Source organism: Notothenia coriiceps, unplaced genomic scaffold (assembly GCF_000735185.1).
Source record: "Notothenia coriiceps isolate Sejong01 unplaced genomic scaffold, NC01 NC01_scaffold00006105, whole genome shotgun sequence".
Lineage (NCBI taxonomy): Eukaryota > Metazoa > Chordata > Actinopteri > Perciformes > Nototheniidae > Notothenia > Notothenia coriiceps.
Genome location: NW_011338806.1, coordinates 212,623 through 230,186, shown reverse-complemented (window position 1 = coordinate 230,186; position 17,564 = coordinate 212,623). Strand labels below are relative to the sequence as shown.

The following is a 17,564-nucleotide window of genomic DNA, read 5'->3' as shown; positions in this document are numbered from 1 at the left end:
CTCCCTACCCCCAGCCAGCACCCCCCGCCTGTCTGAACAACATTGCACAGTGACAGAGAAGAGAAGTCATCACCATATAGGTACTAAATATAGGTACTAAAAACTTTCATGATAAATGTCACTGCATGAATTATGTTTTACTCAAAACAGAGACAAATATAGGCAGACTCCTGAGACACAGGAGATGGTCAGCTGATTTCTGGAGCAGCCCTCACATGTTTAACCAAACCCACATGTTCCACATTTGAGACACTTCTACAAATTCCAGACCTGCTTACCGCAGAAAGTCCATCAAATGCCAACATCTGGATTACTATAAAAGTCTGTTTAGTTGTACCTTCAGATAAAACATTGGTTTTAAACCCACTATGACTAATGGAGTAACACTGTATAACTACTGCAGTTAAACTTTATTTGATAGTGTAGCTACTATTTGTCAAACATGATACACCTCAGGAACCCCCTGCAGGGTATAAAAACATCATTAACGTTATATACCTTAGTGGGGAAACGTCTGTCCTACTTATGTTTTCCATGGCCGTCTATAAAAGTCTGTAAACCAGAGTCATGAAGCTGCCAAAACACTGAGACTGTGAGAAGTCTTCTCTCTGCGTCCCCCACTGATGACACACACTCACAGAGCAACAGCTGTATTTCAAGAGAGAAAAACCAGCTGCAATTCATTATGAACATAATGTTAGTCAACACACAGCTGGTGAGGTTTGTTTTAGCCTCCTTATTATAAACAAGTGACTGCTATGTCACAGTTTTATACAATTATTTCTAACATTATATGCCACAAATGTTATGTCTTCAAGCTTAAAGGGGTTCTATGATGCTCCTTTTGAGGTTCATGTTTGTATTTAATGCCTCTTCTGTGACATGATTTCCATGATTTAATGTTCAAAAAGCTCTTTCTTTCAGGGAAACTCCCTCTGCAAGGAACACAGTGATTTTAGTCTTTGCACACCATTTACATGCACTAAAACCTATGGAAAACACTACAGGAGAGGGAAAACCCCCAAAAGCAGAATAGGGCCCCTTTAAAGGTTACACAATTGGCCTGTGGCTATATTAAACATTTTACTTTTTAGTGGAGGGGGGGTGGCAAATTACATTTTGAATGAAGAATTCCTTTAAACTAATTTTGAGCTCATTTGAAAAACAAATAAATAAAAAATATATGTACTCTCAATGAGGTAATTTTCCAATTGACCTTTCGCAAAGCCACGCCCCTAAATGCCCGTTGTCCAATCATATTCGATCACGTGCGCGGCTCCCTGTGGAAGTCCGACAAGCGTTCAAATTCATTGCGAAAATGGTGAAGCGTTGTGCTTATGGTCTTTGCAAATCGGATAGCAGATATCCCATAAGCTTAGAGGGGGGGGTGATATTTTACCCGTTTCCTAAACCCAAAACCCGAGAGGAGAGATGCCGCCAGTGGATAAAGAAATGCGGCAGGCCTCATGCCCAGCTGAATATGGCGAATATCAACAAACACAAATACGTTTGCTCCAAGGTAAATACGTGCTAACGTAGCTAGCTAGCTAGCAAAGATTACATTCACAAATTAACTAACTAATTTAATTAACTAATTTCACTAACTAACGTTAGCTAAAGTCACATGACTACAGCTGTAAGCTGTGTGCTTCTAGGTCGTTTTGACCATGTATATCACTTGATGCATAATAATGTCTGAACAGCTGAGCTCCGTTATTAGTAGGGATGTAACGATACCAAAAACTCACGGTACGATAATATCGCGATAACAAGTCCACGGTACGGTATTTATCGCGATATTGAATAATAAAGGGAAGACATTTTTTTTTCATAAATATTTTTTTTTAAATAGAAAATGTTTTTTATTACATAATAAATCGGATTTTTACAGCATTTTTGTAGGATAGCAGTATTTTAAAGTGTCAAAAACAAAGTGACAGTAACAGACTGGAACAAGAAAACCAGTGTTTTCGTACCTACTAGTACTACCAAACAAAGTAAGCATTTTCTTTATGCCACTGCATCTCACAAGTAAACAAGGACATTTAATAATCAGACCCTGCAATAAAATAAATCAAGTTTCACTTTAGCTTTTCAAGTAACTCAACTCAAANGGGGGGAGAGAGCTGTGGTTGATGGGCCATTAGTTGTGTAAATACACAGCTGAGAGCTGCCGTTTCATTCTGACTGTTTAAAAAACGGTAACAACGGACTTTTTCTTAGCGGATGCATGTCAATTTAAATCAATACATACAACTATTTTTTAAATCAATAAAAACATTTTCTAAATCCATAAAAGCATTTCAATTAATATTGGGAGTCATGTCGTTACTTTGTTGAGAATGTGGCCATGTAATAAGCGGGATAATTTGCAGCGACTTGTTCCTTATGGGGAAAATAGCACCCGTCATCCAGATGAGGATCCCTCCGCTACACTTTGGGATCCTGATCGACCGACGAAGCTCCATTAAAATATACACATTTTTGGTGAATTACTGAGTTTAGGCACGTTAATAACGTTTTAATGAAGTTGAATACAGTATATTCATATGTGTCAGTGATTTCATGTCAATTCGGCGAACATAAACATAAATGATCGTGGTGAAGATGATGATTAAATTAGGATTAAAAATCGAGAGCCGGGCTGCATTTCCTCCCGTTCGTTTTTTTCGAATAACAAAATTATTTTGTTAAATAACAACATGGTGATGTTTTAGTAAATGATTACATGTCTCTTATTTAGCAAAGTAGTATGATATCCGTGACATATGGATCTTAACAAAGTTCCGCTGTACATCCAGCGTACTGTATCTGACTTTATTTCACATGAGCTCCAGTGTGGAACCCCACTGCACCCCCTGGTGGATCAATGATCCATTGCAGCTGGCTTAATTATAATTACATTTATCTATCACGGGGGTGGTCTCAAGTCAAGCTGGAGGTTTTCCCTTGAGCGAGGGCAGATCACGTACCAATCACGGCCCTCGCGTTTCAAACTGTCTGAAATGAATCGCTACATCTGTATTGATGTTAAACACTAGAACAGTAGAGACCACCCTCGACTCTGCTTTATGTTGCATCATCTCCATCATTATCAACATCGGAGTGTGAGAAAGAGGCAGAGAGAGCGCTCTCACACTGTGAATTTATTGGAAATTGGGAGCTTCCAATGAGTTTTTGGTAGGGTCGTTTTTACGCTGTATTTAATGCACCACATTATAATATCCTGCGGGAGGAAAATGCACCAGCTGAACCAAAATAACCAAATTCCAGACATGAATTCTCCTTACACAAACAGATGGACTGTCTGCACTGACATGCGCTGTTTGCTTCACAGAATGTGAATCTGAACCCCTCCAGACTCAGCTAACAGGTATCACAACATAACAGCCTCTAAATGATCCACTGGATGCCTTGCAGTAGATCAAATCTATACATATGTACAGAGGAATCTCTTTCCACATAATCACATCTGCCTACTCGCTTCAGGAAATGGATTACTGTGCTGTAGGAAAGTTCCAGTAAGAAGTGGGGGCGAAGAAGTGATTCCAAGTTTTAGTCCCAATCCAAACACCTCTGAGACAAGCGTAAAGTTGGTTAGCAGAAGCAAGATGTTAGACTGGATAATAAGAGAGCCCACACTGAGAGTCAAACCTCTGGCCCTGGTTTATCATTGGCTCTGCGGCTCTTAACTTACATTTTGTATATATGCTCACTCTGTAGACTTGATGTTACAAAAAGACGTCAGCATTACGTATATGGAGCAAATCAAGTCCTGTCAAATGTAATGTTTTTTGATCTTGTGTGCACAAGATTATACCTTGTTTCCACAGGTAAACGTAACCTGTGGAAACAAGAAAAGAAAACATCAAATTTCAGGACTTTAGGGGTTCCAGAGCATCATCTCAAGAGGGACAACATAATAACTTGCAAGCTAAGAGGAAAGATCTTTCCCGTGATATTTAGCTAGGCCTGCAGGGATTATAATAAAGGTTGACATCGAATACATGATGAAAGAATATTTGACTGACTGGGAAAATACAATTAAATTACTGAAATTAAAAAAAGGTAAATAACTGTAACTGACACAATTAAATAAATCATGTATAGTCTATTATGCCTATCTCTAAAGTAATTATAAAAATATGTTTTTTAAGACAGGATTTAAAGTGGGAGGCATATGGTAGGGCTGGTTATGTTGGTAGAGATGGTCTGGTAGAATACTGCTGGCACCACTTGGAGTTTGACTTGTATGTAGGCATAATGTTTTGTCAAATGTAAAGAAGAATCAAAACGGTCATCCCAAAATGACTGTATGGAGAGGACGGGCTCTGGCTATACTACTGGTGGAATTTGCAAGAACAAAAATGAGGAACCCTCTCTTGCTTAAATGAAGCTGGAGAAAATGTTTGGCAATTCAGCATTTCTCGAGGTAACTTAAAAAAGAACCTCAGCTTGTAGAGGTGTCTGTCATCAGCAAAGCCATTCAAAAATATGTGGGAATCTCTACACAATCCCAAAAATAAACAGGGATTCAATTTGAACCTTGGGGTACACCAAAGCAAATGGAGCATAGGCGTCAAGCCTCAAGTCCTAATTTCTATGCCTTAAGTTTGACTCGAGTCCATGTCTCGAGTTCCAAGTTTAAAAACGACACAGCATTAAACTGAAGACCACCATAATGTATGGTTCCTTGAGAGCCAACAGTCAACAATAAGTCCATAGCGGTGATTTTGGTATAAGAATTTATTTCATTTTTTTGGGTGAGTTCATCAATGGGCACGTCTCCAAAGACTTGATATATTAACTTGAGGCATGCAGTTCCCATACATTGCGTTTTAGAGCTCACATGCATCATATTTGGAAAACGCTTGAATATAACAGATAACAGAGAGCATAAGTGCTACAAACCTAAGAGTGAAACAAAACATCTGTATCTCCATGAGTATGCTAGTTTTGGAACAAATCCAAAAGCCTTTGCATCTGAGCATAATTGCACCCACTTCTCATTTAAAAAAAGTTGGAGTTATAGCAACATAATAAATCTCATAAAGCTGCCTTTTTTGCAGATTTCACTCAAAGAATATTAGCTACAAATGGAAGAAGTTTGACATGGAGATCTCTTTCCTTGAAGATTAGTTAGTTTCCCTGGTGTGTCTAGTTATGTGATTGTGTTCACCTGTCGCCCTTGTGTTTCTCCTCCCCTGCCCGGCTGTTTCTCGTCTTGTGATTACCCCTCCCTGTATTTAGTCTTGTCTCTTCCTGTGTTCAGTGTTGGTTCTTCTTTTGTTTGTGACTGAGTTCACCGGTGAGTGTTCTGTTTTGTCCAAGTTATTATTTTATCCTTGAAATAAAGGCAATATCAGTGTAATCTGCATTTGGGTCCTGCTTCCTTCACTCAACCGTAACAACTCTTCAACATGCATGTGTGTGTGTGTGTGTGTGTGTGTGTGTGTGTGTGTGTGTGTGTGTGTGTGTGTGTGTGTGTGTGTGTGTGTGTGTGAGAGTGTGTGTGTGTGTGCACATGTCTGTGCATGCATAATTAAGCTGGCTTTATGTCAGGCATCCACTGTATAAAGGGGATGTGTGTGGGTTTAAGCGGCTACTTATGTGAGACCACTCTGGCTCAATGGTTGTTTGTTTCCACACACACACACACACACACACACACACACACACACACACACACACACACACACACACACACACACACACACACTCATGTCTTTGCATAGACAGACACCCAGTCATGCATGAATGCACACGCACAAGTGTGCCCGCGGGTACACACCTTCAGTAATACTGCCGCCTTGAGCTGTAAAGCTGACAGTCACACTTTCACTGGTCACAGAGGTCAAACTCTAAAGCATTCGTATGACTGCGTCCCTGACAATTAACACTGTATAGTCTGTATGACGTCAGCTTACTTGACTATAACAAAGTCATACTTGGCAAGGACGTCCGTTTGGGTGTAGAGTTTGTAATGTTTTCCATCCTCTGCTCAAAGTGTATTTTTGTGTGATAAATGAACAATATTCACTCTGGCTTGATGCTGCTGTGTTAACTGAAACCATGATCAGAACTGAAGTACACTTCTTGTATTCATTACATCGACATTGCTGACTGACAACACCTGTATGTGACCATCCTCTTCACACAAATAATGAACATAATATGCATTCCACAAACACAAGCTCTGTCTTTTCACAGGAATGCATTTGGCAACAGATTTGATTTGTCGAAATGTGATTATGCATTGTGATGTTTAGACAAGTCTAGCCAAATAGATGCATTTTAGGAATTAATTGAGCCACGACATATTTCATACAGGCTACTTTTATTGTGTATGTAGGGGTGTAATGAGTGATTTTGCACTAAACCTGACTTTTCATTTACATGGACATGAATGTAGGCGTGCTCCATTGAACTCTCCCACAATTCAATTTGAAATGTAAATCGAGACATACGCCTGTTTGAAACATGAGTGCAGATGAATAGATAAACCGCTTGAGAGTGTGTGTGAGTATGTGGTTGGGTGTGGGGGTAGGAATGCTTTTTGAGAAGGCTGTCTCAATGAAAGGTCATTTCACAGTGGTGGACTCTCAGTTATGCAGAACAATGTAAGTGTGTGTACTGATAAGCAGGCACCTTGAACATTAGACTCCAAATCTAAAAATCATTTTAAAAGGTTTGAATTGCTGTCACAATGACAACAATGAGATACAGGATGGAGAGGTAAAGATGGGATGGAAAGCAGAAAGGCTCTCCTTTCTAGGTTAGGGGATTAGAAAAGGAGAAAAAAAACAGAACCAGGAAACACGGATTAATGGGAGTGATGTTTCAAAGGAGTTCAAACAAACAGAGACGGACTAAAAAACAAAGAGTCCCCCTGCAGCCGCCTTAAAAAACATTCAGTCTTATTTCCTGTGATCAATAATGTAAACCCTTACCCTGCAAAGTTAAACTGCTTAAACACTAAGTGTTCACATGTTCTGTCTGCACTCTTTATCGCCCACACAACACACACACACAGTTTACATGCACACCAGTTTTTGAATATTGCGAAGTTCTAAATAAAGGTACTACTATACTTTTAAGAACCAACCACATCATACAAAGTGTGATGGTTTGGAGGATGTGCAGTAGCCTATGTATGTCAGAAATAGCAAGCTGGAGGAAGTCTGCTGATCTTATCTCGTATCTCAAGCTAAGCTACATGTGATGTTAATCACACTCTGAAAGTTATATATAACGCTTGAGAAACTTATTTTGTTCTCCAATTAGAAACAGAAGTGTGATGACTTCAACAGTTTCCATAACCTTAGCTTTAATCGTGTAACTGTGTTACTCTGTGCCTGTGACTGGAGGCTTGCATCATAAGAAAGGTTCTCTATGTGTTGAGTGCTTGTTTTATTTTGCAGCTAACTAACTTAATCAAAGCACCAATGATGTGTCTCAATTGTGATGCTTCTGTACACACTAGCTAACTTGCTATTTAGCTAACAGTTGGTACCAAATCATTACTGACTGCTCAATCAACCCTATGAAACTAACGGTGGCTTCTTTTCAACACCAGTATAATGTTTCTGAAATAGTGGAAAACCTCAACATGTATAACTTTTATAGTGCTATGCTGACAGGAGCAGCTGCAATCACTGCTGGTCACGTGACTTCCAATGCAACGTTGGCGACAGAGTGTGTGAAGTGTCCGTTCCAAACTCAGATTGTTTTACGTTATGAGTGCAACATCCGTGTATTCTAAGTACAAGGCATTTCGCCACACTTTACAACAGCAAATGCATGTACTCAATTTGACATTAAGCAGCACCATGATGCCATTTGTGAAGTCCTGAATTTGCAGCTGTGGTCTCCAATATTTAGTTTGCTCTTGTTAGTAAGTAACGGTTGGGTAGCATTTAGTCCAAAGTTACATAGTGAAATCAGTTTGGGCTATGTTGTTGAAGTACACTAAAAAGTAACAAGCGTCGGCACTAAGATCTACTTTCCTTCACTTTCTTATCAGTCAATTAATTAAATGTAACTAAGTTCTGAGGACTGGATCTTGTGACTTCTTTAAAGACCTTGCACCATCAGTTTTTTACAACTCCCCGTTCAGCTTTTTTATCTTAAAGAAAGACACAGGTATTATATATAATATATGCAAAATGTAACTTGAAAGGAAATATAAGTGCCATTTGTTTTATTAAATCATGCACTGGGAATGGCTGAAAGCTTATTTTCAAAGTCAACTTGGAATGTTTGCCACTAATACAGCTCTGTTTTAAACCAGATGTGAAGGGACCCTAACACTGGGCCAAAAACGGTTCTCGGTTTCCTGGATAGTATCTTCAGATGGCAAACAAGCATGAAAATGAAACATCCATGGTCCAGCTCAGGTTTCACAGAGAGGTTAAGGGGCATTTGGCAGCTGGTGTTGCCCTATACATATAAATATATATTTCAGCTGGAACTACTGTAGCACAGTCAGAGGACTTGAGGAGGATACAGCTAATCCAGGATCAGGACCAATGCTACCAAGGATCCATTCACTGACTGCTTTTCAACTGCTCTGAGGTTATTAGAGTCAGAAGGAGATGCTTAAGAACTCAATCTACTCAAATTAGTTGATCCTTCTTGGAAACAAATATTGATTACTGCAGGAAATCGCCCTCAGTATCCTGCAGAGGTCGCCGTCATTTCCTTTCTCTTGATTAAAGCCAGACAGTGAACACATACTGGGGCTTACTGTCGGATGTATTGATCCTGTGACTCTTTTTCTTTAATCACATAAGAAATGAATTGTAATGTGAGTGTGACTGATATATATATGTTTTCCATTCCAAGAACAAATTAGATTACATGTGTTATCTTGTGTCTACTGGAATCAATTCAAATAGTCCCACTTGTCCTGAGTGTTGTTGCTTATTTTACGTGGATCAGGTGGTTTATACTTGACATGTGCTATGCTTATTTAAAAAAAAATGTATACAAACACTTTCCAACATTGTTTACGAGTTAACTGTACTACATAAGGAATGTGACAGAGCAATATCATTGAGAGTTCTGCTTGACCTGTGGAAATGGCATGCGCTCACCCATTGGCTAAGCAGTCTGTACATCCTTTTGTATTTTCTGGTTTCGATGTTTCCTAAATTCTCTTTACATTCCTCTCAGCACCGCCCGCCAACCATAGCAAGGTCTTTGAGGCAATTCAATCTGTCCTGAATCACGGATTGGAAATAAGCTTTCGGCTTTATTGTGTTTTTATCCCCAACAGTTTGATTGTATTTTGGGCCTGCAGGATTTCTATCTTTGTTTTGCATTCACCATCTTCACCTCGAACAACAACATGAGAAAGGTTAGGAACAAAAGCTTGCAACATTTCTATGTTATTAAAGAAAGATGTTGGTGCAATGAGGAGACCTAGGATGGGCTCTGGGCTATTGTGTCCCAGCTCCTAGTCATGCATTGTTTTCCCTTGACACCCCTGAAGCTGCACAGCTGTGACTTTAAGCAACCAAGTGGTAGTTTTTGTTTTGGAGACCTCACAAGTGACCTGCCAGCTCAGTGAAGACCCCCCAGGCCCACCCCTCTACCCCACTGCAGCCCAAACAGCTACAGACATGCTACTGTGTTTGCCCAATTCAGCATGGTGCGAAACGTAAGCAAAACAAATCCATTAGAGTTGAGAATGTTTGTGTTGGCTTCAGTGACACGTTGGTCACAGCTGCAAAGCTCTCCACTGAGACTTACTGTATGATAGATGACAGTACAAACACACACTCTGTCAACAAATACACACCGTACCAAATGTACCTCATGCACTCCCAGGAAAGACTTTAACTGATGGCTGCAGGAGCATTTGGTGGATTGATGCCTTGCTCAAGGGGAATTAATCTGCGGCTGTTGTTGAAGGGGAGAGTGTTACTGCTCACTCTCTTGATGTTTTGTCAGCAGCTCTGCTAATCAAAGAAGCAACTCCACACTGACAATAAGATAAGATTTCCCTATCAAACAGCACATCATTCATTTGAAGTCCTTTAAGATGTCTGCTGTTAACCTGAAGCTTTTATTCACCTCACCTAACTGCAAGAACATTAGTTTAAACGTCCTGATCATCAACCTTACTTACTGCCAAGGAGGTTATATTTTTGGCTTGGCTTGAGGAATGTATTTCTTTCATTAACATCGCCATATAAGGCTTTTGGGCTGAGGTCACTGGTGGAAAATGTATTCAGATCCTCTACTAATGTAAAATAGCAATACATAATTGTAAAAGTAAAAAAGTTTCAGTTTCAAAATATACTAAAAGTACTCGTTATGTGTAAAAACAGATGTTAAATTATGATTATTGATGCATGGATATGTTTATCACAGCTGAAAATATGGAGCTAATTCTTATTATACTGCTGCTGGATATCTTAACCTACACTGGTTTTAATGTTTATTTAATTATTGATTTACATTTTTGCAAATAACCTGAACCTGTAAAGTAACTATATACATGCAATGGAGTAAAACATGTTGGCTTCCAAAATGTAGTGGGGGAGGAGCATAAAGTACCATAGAATGAGTTCCTCAAAATTGTAGTTTAGTACAGTACCTCAGTAAATATACTTTGTTACAATAATGGGAAAATGTGTTTGAGACTAGGAAACGTTCACTCCAAAAACAATTTTGAAACAGATATAAGCTTGGGCGATCTCATCAGAAATGCTCCGAGCAACGTACAACTTTATTCTTTTTAGCATCCAGGTTGTTACCATGTTAGAACTTAAAGCTAATAAACACGAAGTCGAGAGAACGACTTCCCAACTCTCAGGTAATGGGACCACCCAAGGAGCATTTGAGCGCCCCATTGGCCTTGGTGGAGTTCTGTGCTCCCTGAGTGCCGTTATGGTTTTCAATGTCTTTATTTGATTATGCAGAGCGTGCACACGCACACACACACACACACACACACACACACACACACACACACACACACACACACACACACACACACACACACACACACACACACACACACACACACACACACACAACACACACACACACACACACACACACACACACACACACATACACACACACACACGCACGCATGCACGCACGCACACACATACTGAAGGTTATGCTGCCTCCACAGCTGCTGTCAGCTGTCACATGGCTGTCAGCAGCTCTTGCTGACGAATACATACACAGCCTCTCTCTCACACACACAGACACACATTCTTTCTCACGACTCTGTTTATCCTGCATCACTCTCTGCCCCTTCACCTCTTTATATATCTCCTCCACACACTAATGAATACACACACACACGAACTGCTACTGAATAAAGCATATCAAAGTTACCGTATATAATAACCCTGTAGAAGTTCCACGTTCCACTGGTCTGCAGTGAGTTATGTCATATGAAACCCTCAGACTGGCGGTTGAAGCACATGCCATATGCAGCAATATCAACAAGGGGACCAAGTGAGCAGTGTGTCAGTGCAGCTCATTGAGTGTATATAAACATTGACACACATACCATACCAAAAATGTGCTCTAAAATAATTATTTACACTTGAGCATAATCCTATGATGAAGGATACTTTATACCCTCAGAACAACACTGGTGGAGTCTAATTGTGGTCGATTGAATTATGGCAAGGGAAATGTATATGACATTTATAGAACTTATTTGGAGTTAAGTTTAAAAATAAAAAAATATTATAGGATGCTAATTATTTGTTATTTAGCTACCATTCTCAGTAAAAACTGAAAAGTTTACTTTAATTCAATGTATGTCAACAAAGACCTTCTTGAAAGAGATAATATTGAGTTGTCCCTATTTAAACTTACCGGTAATATTATTGCTAGTAGTGAATTCTGTTGGAATACATTTAATTAAAGTCAACGTTTCAGCTTTTGCAGTATAAGAATCCAACAATTAACAAGAGGGAGTGAAGAGATTCTCTACTGGAAACCCATCAGTCAATCAGACCCTTTGATTGATGGGAACAATCGCAGAGGGAGAATAACTTTAAGTAGGAACTGAGAAACACTGAGTGTAATGGTGAATACAGGTCTGAAGCAGAACCGCCCTGAGAAATGATTAAAGATCTTCAGTCATGGCTGAGAACTTGAGTGTGTTGGAAACCACCGAGGGTCTCAGAGGGAGTATCGCAGCCCGATGACCAGATCTCTTTCCAGATCTCTTTCCAGACTCTCTGACTGTGGCTAGCTACTTAGAACATTTATTACTAAGTAAATAGGTTTTGGCAGCTTCAAGTTTTTTTCAACAGTCTGAATGATTTCATCAGAGTGCAGTGACTTCCTGCAGACTCTGCTGCTACCCTGGCAACCTCACCGTGACAACAAGGCTTCAGCCAATGCTCCCAAGAAAGTAGTTCCAGCAAATACCATGACGCTTTCACATTTCTGTTGTGAACAGATTGTGATCAGATTACACAGATTAGGTACACCATGTTTATCATTGGGATTCACAGGTTTCCCATGCTTGCAGTCTTTATGCTAAACAAAACATTTTTTTCTTCTTTTTTATTGTATTTTTTATTGAGTCAGGCACAATGAGTTTAGATTTATACAGTCAATATATATATTTTTTTTTTTCTCCCCCTCCCGGTCCTAGCTAGTAAATTAAATAACTAAATAAATAGATACATGTATATGTAAAAGTAAAGTAATGAAGAAGATAATATTAAAAGAAAATGAATAGATAAGGAAATAAAGAATAATAACAGTAATACATGTACCCATATACTCACATATGTATACCCACATATACACATACATGTGTGTACATACCCACACACATGCACATACATACATGTACATACATAAAAGTCAGAAAAAAAAAAAAAAAGAAGAAATCCATACATTTCTAACTATTCCTTAAAAAACAAACATTTTAGCTTGACATTTAACATTTGTGAGGCTATTAGCCTGATTAAAATTGATGCGGTATGTGTAAACACCAAAGATTTTGTGTGGTTTTCAGATAAAAGATTAATGAATTTAAAGTGGCAACAACTGAATAATAGCCGAAAATGTTCACTGTAGCCTGGAACTGTTCTAATCTCAAATATCTTTATAGACATTTGTAACTGGTGTCAATAGAGCTTCAATAAAACATTTGAAATGTGATGAACACCACTGGAATAAACCTCTGTTTGTTAGATTATAAATAAGGGTTGTGACAAAAATGTTGAACTTTTCTTTCAACTTCACTTTGAAAGTTGTGCATGTTTATTATATCACGCTTGTCTGGCTCTATTTAAGGACTGACTGAATGTTTTCTTCATATTCAACTCTCTCTGGAAAATTGTGATGTAAGTAACCCTAACCTGATGAGCATTACATATAATGCAAGATGAGATCAACGGCTGTAACAGTAAAAAGTCTGCAACCAAAAAGTACTCAAATGATCTGAAATGTAATGTGTCATTGTCAACAAATACCGACATGAGTCATGAACCGTTAGCATCTCTTTGAGACAAACCTCACTCCAATAGAAATCTACCAGCAGCAATATCAGCTGAGCAGAGAAACTGCTCTGGTCCGCTATTCACTCCATCAGCAAAGGGATTGATGGGTCAACAAACACAGGACTTTCACCCAGGAGACCCCAGTCTGTGTCCCATGTGAACCCAAGACTCAATGTTGAACTGATTTTAATTATGAACTTAAGTAAAGTAACCCTAACACTAAAACCGACTTTCCCAAATCTTGATATTTTTGTAAACTGACCATGTGTTGCTTGAACCTAAAGGGTCCTGACAAAACGTCGGTATTTTGGGAAGAAATACTTGTGTATCTAAACAAATAATTCAGTTGATTGTTGTTTCGTGGTCAATCCTGTGCTTGAGCTGTTTTCTGCTTATGCCTTTCGGATTTGTTTATCTTTTAAAGAAGTTATAGCCGTGAAAAATGTTGCAACTGGAACCCTTATCAGATTCAAGTTAATGTATAGTCCAAACACTGGTGGGATCCTAAAGACCTCACAGAAGGAATGCCTTCCATTTCTAGTTTCCTTCAGCTAACAGTTGGAAACCCAGCAGATGTGCAGACGGTCTTAATAATACTGAATCAGATATCCTGTGTCACAGTTTAGGAATTAAACAATGGTCTGAGTAAAAGTCTGGAAAAGATAGATGTGAGAAGGTCAATTACTCACAAGCCCTCTTTTTCTTGACCAAACCACTGCACTTTAATCTCAGTGTTAAAATGTCTTCTATTACTTACAGGACTATAGATTTGCTAATAATGGTTGGGGATTTTTCCTCCAAATTCTCTACATGGATAAAATCTAAAATGGTTCTGGTGGTAACACAGCATCTGGCTCATTTTCCCCCTCTACAGTGTTGTTTTTATTTTATTTTTTTGTTGAGAACTGTTTGCTGTAACTGAGCAATTGGAGAGCTGGGTCATGTCCAAATCCCTGTAAAACACACGATGGTGCACTTATGATACTTAAAATATTTATTTGTCAAGAGCCAGACAAAATCCATCCTGTTTCATGTAGCCCGTTCAGTTCATCCTCTTATCGGCTGCATCCCTGTTCAAGAACACATTTGTCTCACTGCTGCACAGAGCTGATGCAGGCTTGCTGGCCTCAGAGGAAACTGGAGATATCTTACATGATTTTATGTAAAGTGTCCAGAGCATTCGGAAAAGCGCTATACAAATCCCATTTATTATTATTATTATAACAGCATCTACAGGTCTTTTACACAAGTTAGTTAATTTCAGAAACTGCTGAACATTCCACACAAATTCAGGTACAGATCCCAAGGAAATATCACAGTTCTTTAAAATGTAAAAAATGCTAACGCTGTGACATTCTCACAAAAGTTTCCTGTATGGAAGTATAATATAATAAAACAATATAATAAGACAGTGTTTTCTACAGCGTTACAGTTTGTATCTGCTTTAGTGTCTATTATTCTGATAGTTTGTCATTTTTGCAACAATGTGCATTACATTTGGCAAATGCAAAAAATCTGTCAAAAACTGTTGTATCCTGAGGCATGTCGTTTATATTCCGAAGCATCATCTGGTAAAAACATTAAGCAGATGCAACATAGACTCTTTGGCTAAAGTAACTGCCATAGAAAACTTTTCTTTTTTTCTAGCCAATAGTAAGTAACAGTTCATCTAAAAACGCTGATGTTGGTTTTTGAATCCATTTCAAAGAGTTCCAAGAAGTTGGATAGAACTAGAACAAATCCGGAGGAGTGAGGCAGTCTGTAGAAATTATGACCTCAACTGTTACGGCATTATTTATCCAAACTCAGGGGATATAAATGTCTGGATAATCCATTGTCTTCAGCATGGAATGGATAAGGTAATGAGCCTATCCCCAGGTTTTCCCTTATTTGGTAATGTGACTTCAGGGGCCCTCCTGACATGGCTTCATATGTGCACACTGAGGTCAATGACAGCCAGGAGGATTTTCTTTTCTTCTAATGTTCCCAATACTCTCAGTGCTTGTTAATCTAATTCAATCGTTAATGTACCATAAGAAGGTCCAGGGACCTGCAGTGTTCCAAGAAGAGACTCAGATCAGAAACATATAACAAAGCCATGACAAATGTAATCTTAAAAAGTCAGCATATAAAGTAATTATAGAAAATAACCCATATGCCAGCACTCCCCAATACCCGGATCTGTGTCTGCAGCAGACACACGGGCCAGGTCACACATGACAACAAACCCTGCTGTCTGCTGATAAGACCGAACCTTATCAGGCTGAATGTCTCTAATCATTTCAGGATCCTGTTTCGGGGCCCTTCATGTGCAAAGTTTTCGAAACTGCTGCCATTGCGCACGACAAACAAACCTACAATTTAGTCAACTTTGCATCTATAAGGATGCACACCGAACTGCCTTTTACTCCAGCAGAAAGCAGGATCTCCTTTACAGCCCATGCAATCTAAAACAGCATCATTTCACAGTTACTCACAGTTTGGAGGCTGAGGTCCTCCGACGCGCTGCCGCTCGGTGCGTCCAGGGCGCAGCGTGCCGACCGCAGGGCTCCCCAAGGCGGACGCCCGGGAACCGGAGAGTCCCCGAGGCAGAGAGCGCTGAGCACCCGGCATTCCTGCCTTTGTTTGAGCAGCTCCAGCTCACACAAACCGGCCAGACTGGCCTCCAGCCTCTCCTTATTCCGACTGCGCTCTGCTTTCATGGGCAGAGAGTATCCTGGGAACAGGACTCCAAAAGAGCCCGGTAGCTTCTGTGAAGACATCTTCCCCTCCAGTTTTACTCTTACTTTTTCCCAACAAAGGGAGGCTGAATAGACCCTCTGGAGTCCTTCACTCTTCTAGCTCTCCGGATCCCGCAGTTGAGCTGCAGCGCTGGGCGTTCAGCGGCTAGACTCACCGCTGGAGACTCGGACCCGTTCTCCTCCTCAAATCTGAGCTACGCTGAAGCACAGTGAAGTTAGTTTGAAGTTGGATATCCGACAGACAGTTACGCTGCACCCAGCAGCGACAGTTCCCCCTCAGTTACATGGGCGCTTCTAGGGGGGGGGGGCACTGTGCTTGGACCCCCCCTGTGGCCCCCCTTTTTTCAGTAGTGTAATTAAATCAATTGAAAATAAGTTACTGAAACAAATTCTGTTACCAAAACAAATACCAACAACAAATATTAAAGGTGGGGTAGGTAATTTTGGAGAAACCAGCCCGAGTGCACTAGAATTTGAAAATACACAGCCGGAAAAAATCTGCCACTTCCTTACAGAGCCCTGACCACATGACCAATGAGGGCACGAGATAAATTTTTGCACAGATGGAAGGCTGACAGGCAGGTAGGCCATCCAGTTACTTTAGCCGGGCCGGCTGAAAGGATTGGTCGTGCTTTTTACATTACCACGGCTTCCACAGATGACATTTTTTTGTGGATTTTTTGTCAAAGCACTTAAGATATTCATTGCTATCGGGATGTTAAGAACATTCCATGGAATATAAAAAAAAGTGTATCTCGAGCCGGTTTCTCAAACTTACCCACCCCACCTTTAAGAAATAAAACAATGTTTGGCTGCATAAATTATGTATTTATTACCCCAAACTGCATTAAGGTTAATGGCAAAGTAAGTAACTAAACTAAAATTGTGACTAAATAATTGACACAAACTCTGTTATTAAAAAACAATAATGGTATTTTATTATCTTTTTGTGCGAAATGACTTTATGCAATACTAAACATTTTGAAATGTTGAACACTGTCTTTGTCTCTCTTGTCCCACATGAAATGTGCCCCTCTCATAACATATTATTAAAAGTACACAAAAATTGGCTCACAAGTTATTGGAAACATATACAAAATGTATAGACATTTTTAATTAAAATATTTGTATAAAACTGGGCAAGCAGTAACAATCATTATGAAGAGTTGTGGCATGTGTGGTCCATCCATGAATGCAATATTTCTAAACACCCATTGTTTGCCGATAAAATATTTATCTTTTATACAATGAATTACCCCTTTTTGATTAAAAAAAGTGGGATATATAATACCAATTAAACTTATTAGGATTTGAGCATAAAGTATTA

The 17,564-nt window shown here is 39.4% G+C and overlaps 1 protein-coding gene across 2 annotated transcripts in view; it reads right to left on the bottom strand.

Moving 5' to 3' along the window:
• The window catches only part of dact3a (dishevelled-binding antagonist of beta-catenin 3a), a 22,979-nt gene extending 6,572 nt beyond the window's left edge, over positions 1-16,407 (bottom strand). The window contains exon 1 of one of the 2 annotated variants that reach the window (XM_010768916.1): positions 15,974-16,407. In XM_010768916.1, the coding sequence (XP_010767218.1) occupies positions 15,974-16,258 (285 nt within the window). In that variant the 5' untranslated portion in view covers positions 16,259-16,407. Of the gene's footprint in view, positions 1-498; positions 542-15,973 lie in introns of those variants that run through there. The other variant, XM_010768917.1, reaches the window with a different exon arrangement.
• Between the last annotated feature and the right edge of the window lie 1,157 nt (positions 16,408-17,564).